This window comes from Rhodnius prolixus, unplaced genomic scaffold (assembly GCF_049639745.1).
Source record: "Rhodnius prolixus isolate KJV_2025 unplaced genomic scaffold, Rpr scaffold_16, whole genome shotgun sequence".
In the NCBI taxonomy this organism is placed as follows: domain Eukaryota; kingdom Metazoa; phylum Arthropoda; class Insecta; order Hemiptera; family Reduviidae; genus Rhodnius; species Rhodnius prolixus.
The window spans coordinates 1,832,621-1,846,057 of record NW_027411616.1 but is presented as its reverse complement, the minus strand read 5'-3'; the positions used below and the strand labels follow the sequence as shown (position 1 = coordinate 1,846,057).

The 13,437-nt window shown below is 33.8% G+C and overlaps 1 protein-coding gene across 1 annotated transcript in view; it reads left to right on the top strand.

Moving 5' to 3' along the window:
- The window catches only part of Chc (clathrin heavy chain), a 78,250-nt gene that overhangs the window by 423 nt on the left and 64,390 nt on the right, over positions 1 to 13,437 (top strand). The window contains exons 2-8 of the mRNA XM_074134488.1: positions 4,619 to 4,853; positions 4,945 to 5,094; positions 5,892 to 6,010; positions 6,151 to 6,312; positions 6,463 to 6,576; positions 7,401 to 7,574; positions 12,890 to 13,066. Of these exons, the coding sequence (XP_073990589.1) occupies positions 4,619 to 4,853; positions 4,945 to 5,094; positions 5,892 to 6,010; positions 6,151 to 6,312; positions 6,463 to 6,576; positions 7,401 to 7,574; positions 12,890 to 13,066 (1,131 nt within the window). The remainder of the gene's footprint in view (positions 1 to 4,618; positions 4,854 to 4,944; positions 5,095 to 5,891; positions 6,011 to 6,150; positions 6,313 to 6,462; positions 6,577 to 7,400; positions 7,575 to 12,889; positions 13,067 to 13,437) is intronic.

Below are 13,437 nucleotides of genomic sequence, written 5' to 3'. Positions count from 1 at the left end.
CTTCTTACATCATAAATTAGACAATTTCTGTAAACTTAATACTTAAATTTTTAAAATAGTAATCCGTTCTTTTCTTATTTTATATTTTGTGATATAGTTATTATTGAGTACATAATATTACAGTCTACATTTTTATATTCCATCTATTTGAGTCTTGATAATGTGCCATTCATTTTATGTTAAACTTTTTATTTTTTGAATTCTGAAAAATTTTGTTCAAGTATTAACTAACTTCTTTATTCAAAGTATTGTAACAATATGTTGCAATAAAATTAATAGTTGTTTGTTAATATCAAATTAGCATTTTTAAAGTTATCACTGTTAATTTATGAGTGGGCGTTATTTATGTACAATATTTTTTCAATTTTATTATTCTAAATGTTAAATAATCTATTTTTTCTCCATTTCTAGTAACAATTTATAAAATAATTATTAGGCCAATAAATAGACCATGAGTTATGTTCATTCACAGTATCGTAATTAAGGGTTAGGTTATCTGAAATAAAAAATCAGTCTTTATTTCCGCTATTTAAAACAGAAAAGTTGTTTTAATTTTTGAGGACTTCTGTAAAAGACAATAAAAAGATAAAATTTACAAATCTATTATGAGAGATTTGCAATGAATTTATTGAGCTCAAAGTTAATAAGTTATAGAAGTGTTCCATCATGTTTTGTTTTTTAATGAATAAACAGATATACGGATTTATTGGAATCACCTTCTTTCCTTACTTTCTTGCGGATAGGTTTACTACATCATAGTTTATTTTTGGAAATAAAAAAATCTTTCTCAGTTAAAGAAAGTATAAGAACATATGTAAAACTTTTCAAAATATATTGGTTACAATACAGTTCATTCTTGCGTGTTATTGTTTTCGCCAAAATAATGATACCTTTCACTATTCATATTTTTTTTTCTTTACATATGTGAGTTTAAAACACAACCCTTGGGGATTTGTCTCTTAAGGCATTTAGGTATCTGCCAGCTGTCGGAACCTTAGCCATTCCTTCCTTTGGTTCGCATAAAAAAAGTACTGAATTCCGGTTTCAGCTGTTATTCTTCTGTTTATTTTTCTTCTTCAAATTAATTATACATTGAATAAAAACAAGTAGTCAAACAGATTGTAAGATAGATGGATGTGAAAAAAGTTCAGGGCAATAAATTTACTTCACTTTTTCTTTTTTCTTATCCGATGCAGGTAGATAGCCAAACTTATCTTATAAAACAAAACTTGCTTGTGATTTATCGAAACTAAGAACAGCTGGACTAAGTTTTATAAATTCTGTATATGTAGTTTTGTCGGAACTAATTTGTAATCAATTACAAATACATTACTATTTTCCTTGCAGTGCGCTATCAAAGACATCTTCCTTTCGATTTATTAGATCAGCTATGTACGTTATTTACTGTGTGATCACACATACATAGCTTTCTAATATAGAGTCATAGTTTTCTAACTATAACTGATTTTATTGAAAGGGACAAATTGCGTGGGAGGACTTTGTTCAGAGTCTAAACATTTGTAATTAGATAGTAGTATTAACATAGAAGAGATCATGGGTTTTGAGGGACACCTGCTGTTAAAAGTCACTTTTTCTTTTTATTAAAAAGCAAAATAGGTAACACATTTCTTTAATAACTGTTAACTTCTTTCTTTCATTTCTTTATTTCTCATTACAACTGAAAATTTAATTCATATTGCAACCAGTTTCCAAACTAGAGGGTAACAGTATTCTTAGCGTTTTTTTTTTTTTTTCATTTGATAGGATGAACTATTTATACGTATATTGAAATGTTTTTAAAAGACAAAACATTTATAAATTAATTAAGTAACCAAAAGTTAGCAAAATCTAATTTAATTAAGATTATTGTTCAAGTTTCCACAAGTTATCTCCATTTATAACATACATTTGCAATTATATTAATTACCAAGCAGTCAAGATTCCATCTATTGTCCCATTCATTGGGCCTTCTTTTTCATTAATAATTTTGCGTCAGTTTGACTTATCCAATTGCTTACTTCACGTTTCCAAAAAGCACTACTCTACTATCAAACCAAAATAATGTAATTCTTCACTTCTTCCACTCTATATTAGGGAATTCCTCAGTAGTCCTTTTTCTTTAATACTCAACGTTGGCATCTCTTATGTTTCATTATATCATTTGATAAAATAGTATTTAGTCGCGTTTTGACTTATGAGTTGATCTAATAAATTATAAATGTAAATTAATTACGATATCAAAACATTGTTTAAAAAAAGGCTTTACAGCTGTAGCTGTAGCACGAAATGTAAGCCACTGCTTTGCCAATTCGTACTTCACATTAGTTTAAAATTTCTGGAAAGGAGATTCGTGCCTTTAATGTAAGGCTAGAATGAGGCATCTACGGTCTCTTGACCTAACTGTTTTAAAAGAAGCTGTAAACTGATCCTTGAGGAGTGTCACTCCCTCATAGACACTTACATCATTTTTTTTGATAAAAATGAATGATTTATCTGTCCTTAATTAGAATGGTACCTAAAAGCTGTTAGGACTATCCCCCATGAATGTAAACATTTCTAAAAGGACCAAGTAATTTTCTATTTATTAAGCTGAGTATACTAACACCCCAAACAGTCACAGTAAGTTTTGCCAAGTCTTCTGCTCTTCCAGGACCGCGGAAGAAAAGTTTGTGAAAAAGATAATGCCCTGGTTTGCTGTTTCTGACAGTTTCCCATCATCATAATGCAGAACTTTGAAGAAGTGGTGGAATTCGGGTTGTTTCGCTGTTGCCAATCACATACGAGCAATTCAGTAGGGTCGATGCTATTCTGACCAAATGTATGTTCTAGTCAATTGGGAAAAAGTTGTTTTGCAACATGAACTTGAGAAATTCATAGTGAGACCCTCATTTCGCGTCAGGCCTTGTAAACAGTTCATAAGTTATCGATTGAACTTCTTCCTTATCCTGCTTACAGCTCAGACTTCTCTTATTCAGATCACTGATCATTCATGGATCTTTTGCAGGGCATAATTTTCTTGAGGATGTGAAATTAGATTGTTTTTAATTATTTGCCTCCTAAACCTTCGTGCCAACATTTAAAAGTATTTCGATCGAGTAATTCGATAGTCCGAAAAAAGTGATTGTTTGAAAATGGTATATGAATGCTTGTCTGCGTAAACACGAGCTCAAAAACAAAAAATCGCAGTAAATCCAAGTTTATATTTCGTTTGTTTGCTACCTAGTAAACCTAAACTGAGGAATTATTTCGCCTTTGCCCTAAGGTTTTCGCTACCGTTTTTCTTATTCCAACACTTTGTTGGTTGTACTACTGAGGCATTTCCTTTCGCCGTAAATGACAAATCTTGTGAGGACAACATGGGGAGGTTTTCCAGGCCAAGCTATTGTTACCTATTATGCTTTTTACCTAAATGTAACACCCTTGATGTAAGTCTTACACTCCTGGAATTACCTTCGTAGGACTTAATAATCGGTAGAGCTACCAGGATGTCTCACGAAATTACGACTCTGGAATTTTTTATCATACCTTATAATCTCAGCATTACAAATGTATTGAACTTAGCGCTGTCCGAAAAAAAAGCATAATCTCAAACAATTTAATTAAGAACGTGATAATGTGGTGTCTGAAATTAAAAATAGTTTAAAAAGTAATTGATTTACTTCTCAAACCAAACCCCTACGCTAAAATCAGGATAAGTGCTGCATCTCTGGTAGTATCTCAGAATTTTTTGAAAATATCAGATTCTTTCTTCATTTAGTCTTAATTCTTTTTTGAAATGTAAAACTGTAGCTTTTATTTGAAATACTCTTTCCGTGAAAATTGGTTTTAAGGAGGTTATGTTTAGGGGGGAGTTCAGTCTATTCACATTGAGCAGATAAATGTTCTTTTAGTGTAAACAGTTGTTTCATGCATGGTCAGACGTTCTAAAAAAAACTATAGGAATACATTTACACCAAACTAACACGGGATACAGTATATGCTCTTATTCTACGCTTTAGTACGTCTTGGGTAAACGTAGCTTTAGAAGCAGCTTAGGTTCGAGTACCATACGTCAAGAAGGGGACAATACATATCTGGAACGCGAGAGTATTAATATTAAGAGAAATTTTGCCTGTAAATTCAAATAGCATTACCTAGTGCTACCACCATGCAGTATTTCTTAAGGCGCTTACAATCTGAGGTCTTCAGCATCGGAGCCTTCTTAGTGCACTGTTGGCCTACGTACAGGGTTATTTCGTTACTAATGACTATGTCCATTCACTGGATAGTGAGCTTGTAGAGACCCTCTTGGAAAATATAGAACTTACCCTGAAACTCTGCAGCTTCGCATGGTAGTCTAGCACACTAAGCGCTAAGCTACTCCCGTCTCTAAAGTAATTGTAATATCGCTGATTTACCCGACGTAGCTCAGTTTTTTTTTCTGCTGTTTTGACCGTTTCCAATCAAGATTGATTCATCTGTTTAGTGTAGAGAATGTAACTTCCATATATATAGTTCTGTCATACAATACATTGCTCATAATAAATAATAATAATATCACATAATTTGTCTCCACTTTATTGCGAAGTAATCACTATTATTATTATTATTTTATGATGCTACAACTTTTTTCTTTCAGCTGACAAGTGTAGGGATCAATCCAACATCTGTGAGCTTCAACTCTTTGACTATGGAGTCAGATAAATTTATTTGTGTGCGTGAAAAAGTGGGCGAATCGTCACAAGTCGTTATTATCGATCTTAATGACACTGCCAATCCAATTAGACGGCCAATTTCTGCTGATTCTGCGATAATGAATCCTGCTTCAAAAGTAATTGCACTGAAAGGGAAAGCCGGTCCGGATGTAACTTCAGGTAATCCTATTTATCTATAATGTAAATTAAGTTTATTTTCATCGTTGGTTCGAATTACACCAAGAGTATCGCATTCATTTTTTCTCTACAGCACAAAAAACACTGCAGATCTTCAATATTGAAATGAAAAGTAAGATGAAAGCTCATACAATGGCCGATGACATTGTATTTTGGAAATGGATCTCTCTAAACACTCTAGCTTTAGTCACGGAAACATCTGTGTATCATTGGAGTATGGAAGGTAACTTTTGTTAACATTAATTACTTTCTATTTTAAACTCAAGTAATTCTATTCTCAAAATGAAGATAGGGTGCTGCGTCTGGTTTTGACTTCAGTAAACTCTTGGTTTAGTTCCTTGGAGAATAGAAGTAAAGGCAGAATCATTATGTAGTTGCTGAAACGCTCTTTTCAAACGCGGTTTTAAATCTTTATTTCAAACTTCCTTTCTGTTCTTTTTTAAAGTAGTAAACTGCAGTTGCTTCAGATGATGACCCCCCACAGCTATATTCTGTAGCTCATTCTATTGGTCCAACCCATCTCCCTGTTGAAAATGAGTCAGACTTGAATTCTTTATTAATTTCAGCACGTTTAGATAGAGGATAGGTAGCATCAGAAATGCAAAGAAAATCACAAACATTATTGAGATTATGGATTATATAAAGTTTTATAGCCATCTTATGGACATACTGCTGATAATTTGCATTGAGACGCATAGTTAAGTAATGCTGTTTGAAAAGCGTATTTATTTATTTGTGTAATGGTCGGTGTCCAAAAGCCTAATAAACTTATAGTTTGAAGCACTTCAATCACGATACATGTTTATTACTTCTGTAGTTGCTACTAACCTAAATCATTATTCGATAAAAGAACATGTTTAATGTTTTTCTGGCAACCTTTAAAGTGCAGCAAAAATAGTTCAGGTACTTAGAATGAAGTGCTTTCCGATTCGTTCAATTTCTCTAGCTGCGACACCCTACCATTCTTCTGAAGGAAATTGCCATTTCTTGTTACCAATGTGTTGTTTGTAATGATTGCAGGTGATTCGCAGCCAGTGAAAGTATTTGATAGACATTCCAGTCTCAATGGTTGCCAGATAATTAACTATAGAACTGATCCTAAGCAGAATTGGTTGCTTCTCATAGGTATTTCTGCGCAGGTTAGTTTTCCTGTCCGAGAATTTAACTGAATTTATTTTCTGTTTCCTGGATTTTACACTTGAACTTTTTTTTTCGCCGTAGTGTCAACAATTCTAGAATTATTGAGATTATATATGTATATAGTAGTTTTTTGTTTCAGCAAAACCGTGTCGTTGGCGCAATGCAATTATATTCTGTTGAAAGGAAGTGCTCTCAACCAATCGAAGGACATGCAGCCTCATTCGCACAATTCAAAATGGAAGGAAACCCAGAACTTTCAACGCTTTTTTGCTTTGCAGTCAGAACTATTCAAGGAGGAAAGGTAATTTTCTTAAATGATCTCTTGATAGGTGTTTTTTTATTTATTTATTTATTTATTTAAGGCGCATCAACATCTAAGGTTAGATAGGTGTTATACATATATTTATGTGATGAAAGTGTTTTCGGCATTTTTTATTTTAATTTTTTATAGCTCCACATCATAGAAGTTGGGCAACCGCCTACGGGAAATCAACCTTTTTTGAAGAAAGCAGTTGATGTGTTTTTTCCACCGGAAGCACAAAATGATTTTCCAGTTGCCATGCAGGTGTGTTGAAGTGATTCATTTACACATTTTTCAAAATAGGGTAGCCAGCCCTTTTCCAAACGATGTTTATGGTTCTTTCAGTTTACCTGATGTGGAAGAGCACAGCGAACACTTGGTTTACATCTTCCTAATTGAACAACTCTTGAATTGCCTATTCCATTATGCTCGGTCACTGTCAAGGGTTCTCTTACTTCGGTTCACTAATCGATTTACAGCAAATTCTAACTAACCAGATCTTACTTAAAATATTAATAATTGGAAGTAAAGCTCGCCTGAAAAAAGTAGGATTTATTTTACTTTTACGATGCATATACCAACATGTTTACTTCACACAAGAAGACTATAAACACGCCTATTTAGTCACCGTGGAATAGGTGTTGTTACCACACTCTTTATTTCTTATCCTCTAAATATTTCAGGTTTCATAATTTGATTGCAGTTCACCAAATAAAATAATTAGATTGGTTTTGAGCTGTTAGTATGATGCAGTGAGTTCAGTCCCACTAACAACCCACCCACCATGTGTGGTAGTGTTGAGTTGTTTTCATTGGGCGAGTTTTGGTTATTGTTGTTCATGACTGGCGAGAATTTTGGCTCTACTGCACATCTTGAGGGTTGCCCACTCCTTCAGCGGTTTGTTGATGGGCTGGATAAGAGAGTTTCCCACTTTTTTAGCATCAACCCCTTGTTTCCTTGTTTAAAGGCAGTTGAGAAGCTAGTTAGTTGATTAAGTTCTAATTACTGAAGGCTTTATTTTTCTTAGATTGTATATTGCTCTCTGCTTGTTAGATTCTTAAATTTTATCTTTGTTCATTCCTATTTAGGTGAGCACCAAATACGACGTAATATACCTCATAACCAAATATGGATATATACATCTGTTTGATTTAGAGACTGCAACACGCATTTATATGAATAGAATCAGCGTAGAAACAATCTTCGTGACTGCACCTCATGAATCAACTGGTGGTATAATTGGTGTGAACAGGAAAGGCCAAGTAAGTTATTTATTTATAGTTATTTATTTTTATTATTTATTTATAATGCTTTATAGAAATTCTGTAGCAAAGAGCATGAGAGTTGGCCTCTGCTAAACAATAAGAAGTACATTGGAAACAAAGATAAAATAAAATACAAAAAATAATGAAATTTTCATAAGAAACAAAAATAAAAATGTTACAAGAGCAAAAAACAAAAATTCAAATGATAATATTAATTAGTGTTGGTGCTAATCCCTTCATATAATTAAGCTGTTACTGAAAATTTAAATTTATTTCTAAAAAGAGATATCCTTATGGCTACCAAAAATACAATTAACAAATTTTGACCTCTCATCCAACGCGCCTGCCAAATAATAAAAAATACATTTCAACTTTAACTTCTCATCAATATCAAATAGAGAGAGGAAAGGTTCAGATCCAGCAATTAAATACTTGTGAAGCCATTTCTCCCTTAACTTTCCATAATAAGAACAGCTTAGGACAAAATGTGAAACATCATCTTTTTGATTGCTAAAACAAGTAAAACAGGTTCTATTCGGATAGAAATGGTGTCTCACACCATTGTACAGAACGGTTGGATACTTATTGCTAATTACTACAAATTGAACAATTACTTTGGTCCTAACAAAATTACAATTGAGATTAATAAGCGCATTATTCTGCCCTAGAGCACATAATAATCGGTAATTTGGATTATATGTTGAGTTAATTGCCATGTCGATATCCCTGCTGAAACTATTATTAGAAAATTTTAAATTGAGGTCTTTTAGATGACAACTATCCGCGTTTTGCACCTGCCATACGTCCTGAGCTCCAATGGAGAACAGTAGATCCCTCAGGAAACCAGCCCAATTAAAGGGAACATTAGAGTTAGGCAAAAGTTCCACAAGTCTGGAATAACACTTTCTCAGCAATGAATCGTTATCCGCGGATAACAATTTAACCCAGAATTTCAAAACTCTACTAAAGACTCTGACCTTAATGTGGAGACACTCAGATTCGAGGCGGACATAACTATCAGGTGTGTGAAGTGGAAGATTCAGGAGCAGCTTCAAAAATTTTAACTGAACGCGTTCAACTTGAGCAAAATAATTTAGCGCCCAGATTTCTGAGGAGTATAAGAGCACGGAAGAGATCATACTGTTATAGAGAAGCATTTTAGATTTCCAACTGTCAGATTTGTAATATGAAAGGACGTTTAAAACTCTTGGTATCGCAACAGAGCTCTTGGAAACAAAAAACTCGCATGCTAATCTGAATTTGCCCGAGGAAGCAAGAGGTACACCTAGGTATGTGAAGTTACTTCTAACTTTTATTGGAATACCATTATATGTAAAAGAGGAGTGTTTCCTGATGCGGCCCGCTCTGTTAAATGGTACTATAACTGTTTTTGAGGTATTCACTACAAGCTCATTTCTTTCGCAGTACTTAGCCAGTAACGAAAGTTTAAATTGAGCATCATGCCACGAATATGCAAAGAGAGCCAGATCATCGGCGTAAAGCAACCAACAGGTCAGACTCGTTATTGATGCTAATACCAGCAGCCCCATTAGAACAAAAAAAGACCACAATGTCACTAATAAAGAGTGAGAATAGCAGAGGACTCAGCTTTTCCCCCTGAAGAACCCCTCTATCGACCTTTATTTTCCTAGATTGAGTGGCTTGTTGATCAATGAAAACAACAGCATTATCATAAATTTTTTTAATCAATCTTATACATTTTGAACTAATTCCTAGGTCAAATAGCTTAAGCCAAAGAAGGTCATGGGACACAGAGTCAAAGGCCTTCATAAAATCTACAAAGATGACCCAGACTTGATTGTTTTTCGACCTTAACTGAATATTAATAGCAGAGTTCAGAACAAAAATAGCATCAACGCAACTCTTGCCGGCTCTAAAGCCGATTTGTTCTATAGGTAGCACCTCATTCGATTCAACCCAACTACTAAGTCGATTATTTAAAATTTTTGTAAAAATCTTTGTAATACAATTTACAAGGGCAATGCCCCTGTAGTTCTCAGGTAGTTCGGGGTTCCCTTTTTTAAAAATCGGTTTTAGCTTGATGACACTCCAGGCTTCAGGCACCGTTTCACTTTCCTAAACTACATTTAGGAGATGCAAAAGGTAGTGAACCCAGCTAGCAGACAGAGTCCTAAAACACTCGGTAGGAATCAAGTCAGGACCGGGTGACTTGCCACTCCTGCTGGAATCCATACTGTCGACAAGCTCCTCCAAGGTGATACGCGAATCAAGACTCTCGACTGAGACGCCATAAAAATGGACCGATTCTAAGGGGTTCGGGGAATTAGCTCGAAATAAGTTAGTATAAAATTGCTCCCAAGTTGCAACATCTAAACTACTGACTTGAGGTTTCCTATTTAAGGCCTTCACTAAATTCCAGAATTGCTTGGAATTATTTATATTCATGAAATCAGCCCTCAATTTATTCTTAAACATTTCTTTCTCCTGTCTAATAATTTTTTTATATTGATTCTTAGCATTCAAGTAGAGTTCAAAAAGCTCTCCCTCAAAACCATCCCTTCTACATTTTCTATGAATAGAATTAAAACATTTTTTTTGCGGCTCTGCAGTTCCTATTAAACCAAGGTTTACTGCATACGACCTACTCGTATTAGAAAAATTTTTTCTTTAATAATTCCTGAATTTCTAGCTGCAACGTTCATTGTATCAATCAGGTTGCTATTTAGAATTTCCACAGAGTCACTGAAGACATTTATATTGACAGAATGATCCAACAGATAGTAAAAGTTTATTAAATTTTCTGGGGATAAATCCAAAATTGAAAAGCTATTAACAGGTACTGGCCTAGTATCCTTAGAGAAGGCGGATATCCCCGGCTCGCTATATGTCAAAGAGCACAGAAAGTGGTCCGAGAAGGAAGAATTATCATTGACCTTAAAATCGAGGCAACAGTTCAGTGCCAAATGATTGACCCATGTCAGATCTATGGTGCTCGTTCCCTGGGGGCCGACGAAAGTGTACCGGCCTGGAGAGTCGCTAGGAGATCTGCCATTACACAATAGTAGGCCCAACTCTTCCATATGTTGTATCAGACAGCGACCCCTCGTGTCCAACTTATCATCCATCGAAGATCTAACACCAGTAAAGAAAGAATCATCAAAAAGGTCATTATCCAAACAGTTACCATTACCAACTCTAATGTTAAAGTCCCCAGCAAGGATAAATTTATCATTAACATAACTTACCATCAAGTTATATAGAGTATCATTAATAAATTTTACTATTACATCAAAATTCAGATTAGGCGGAAAATATAAGTATCCAACAATTATGAAGCCAGACAAAAATGACATCCTCAGGAAGATCCAGTTTTAATTGGACTCAATTAAGACAATATTATTGAACACACTTTTTTTTAACATAAACAGCAATACCACCGCTGGCTCTACCTCTCTGAAAATCTTTCCTGGCTTTACAAACAAAATGAACGTAATTATTATCTACAAAAGGCAAATATATACAATCCTTGGTTGACCATGTCTCACATAAGCCCAGAATATCAAACTTTAACAGTTCACTAATTTGATCATTATTTAAGTAACTTAATTTAGAAACACCATGAATATTCCAAAAACCAAAATTCAAAACACAACCCCTACTTACAATATTTCCTTCAGAGCTTAATTTATTGAGAGTTACTTTTTTGGCACTATGGACGTAGGCTTCTTTAGTAAAAAAGGTGTTAAGGGACCTGATGAAGTAGATGGACATTCTTCGCGGTTCTTCCTCATCTTTGTAGTCTTTGAGGCTCCCGACTGTGCCGATGTATCCGTATCCTCACAATCTGTATCAGTTCCAAACAAGTCAAAATACGCAAGTTGGTGTTTTCCCATCTGCGATGTAGTCAAATCAAGGAGATCTTCTGATGAACGAACATGTATTGGAGAAGCATTTTCAGCTAATTTAACCATTACTTTCCCATTTCGAGTCCATAATCGAGACAATTTACCTTCCTTCAATAAAACTTTAGCCTCTTTAAAAACTTTGAAGCTGGGTTTAACAAATATTGACGGATGACTGAGGTTCCTTCCAGTCCGACCACGGTAAATACTATCAATAACATCTCTATCAAAATCAATATCAATTTCTTTCGAAAGAGTTTCAAAAATCGAAAATAAATCTTCATTAGGCAATTCAGGTATATTGTCAATTTTAAGTATATTTTGGTACGACTGTTGGGAGAATTCAATAATAGATCTTTGTAGTTCAATAATTCTGTTATTCAATTTAATATTGTCATTTTTAATTTCCAATATATGTTTTCCTGCTTTTTTAATGTCTTTGGAGAATTTAAGAGATAGTTTATTAACGTCTTTTTTAATATCAATAATATCTTTTGACGAGCTTTGGTGTTCGAGTTTAAACGCAGCTAAGTCTTTTTGAATGGAATTCATATCGGTACTTGTCTAGCCGGGCAAGAATTATCTGAAGGGAAGCACTCTCCCCACTGCTCGCTTGCGGTTTTACCTCAGACGCAGCCATGTGGATATTTTGCTAACTATTTCTTCTTTACTGTCTCGCTACTAGCACCGAAAACTGAACTATGAACTCATAATACGAAAATCAGTTACTTGATAACTAAGCTCTTTAAACTATATTTCAATTAGTTTCTGTAATATGAAGCTAACACAAAATAAACGACAAATTTACTTGCATCAACATAGGCAACGTAATTCACAGATTCGCTGGAATTATTTTTAATCAAAACAAAGGCAATAAACCCTTAAAAACTCGACAAACATACAGAGCGTTAAAGAGACAACCGTACACTATCACTGCCCAAGGCCAACTATTTATTTATAGTTATATTGTATTATATAGATATACAGGGTGACCAGAGTTATATGCTCCACCCACTTTTTTTTTAACGGCGGGAAATTTCGAAAAAATAAAAAACACGTATTTAATCATTTTTAGTCTAGTTTATTTTCAGTGATTGACCCATTTTTTGAAACCCCTGTATCTCGAGATACAGCATCCAACTTTTGTTTTTCAAATGGAACGTTATATTTTTGTAATATTTGAGCTCCTAAAAACAACAAAAAAAAATTTTTGAAATCGGTTGGTTTTTGAAAGTTACGTGTTTTTTATTTTTTCGAAATTTCCCGCCGTTTAAAAAAAAATTAGGTGGAGCATATAACTCTGGTCACCCTGTATATTGTGTAATATAGTTACACATTTAGTGATTAAGTTGTTATTTATTTTAGAATTCTCGTTGATATTTAGAATAATTAAAAAACATCGTTATTAATTTTGTAAATATTATACAGGTTTTATCAGTTAGTGTAGAAGAAGATCATATAATTCCGTACATAAATAATGTCTTACAAAATCCAGATCTTGCTTTAAGGATTGCCGTTAGAAATAATTTAGCAGGTGCTGAAGATCTTTTCGTACGAAAATTCAATATGCTTTTCCAGAATGGTCAATACGCTGAAGCAGCTAAGGTAAGGTTTAATGAAGAGATTAAACAGAAAAAATTATTAACTTATCAGAGTTTATCTGAAACCAACTCCTAACAATAATTATAATCTTAATATTTAGCATATATACTACTAGTTTATGAGTAGACTGGATTGGATGGCTTGATGAACATTGGACGGAAAATTCAATTGATAAACTTATGTTTATATTGTGACAATACATGATTTGAATTCTCTTCAAATTGAAACTCTAACAATGACGTTCTCGTTTTGTAATTTTAAGAACTTTGGCCTACCAAAAGAGAAAAATTTGATAAAACTCACTCGATGAGTGTCAGTACCTTTAAAGAAGTTTTGCCCAAACTTCCAGCTCTTTGTCCATTTGATGAATATAT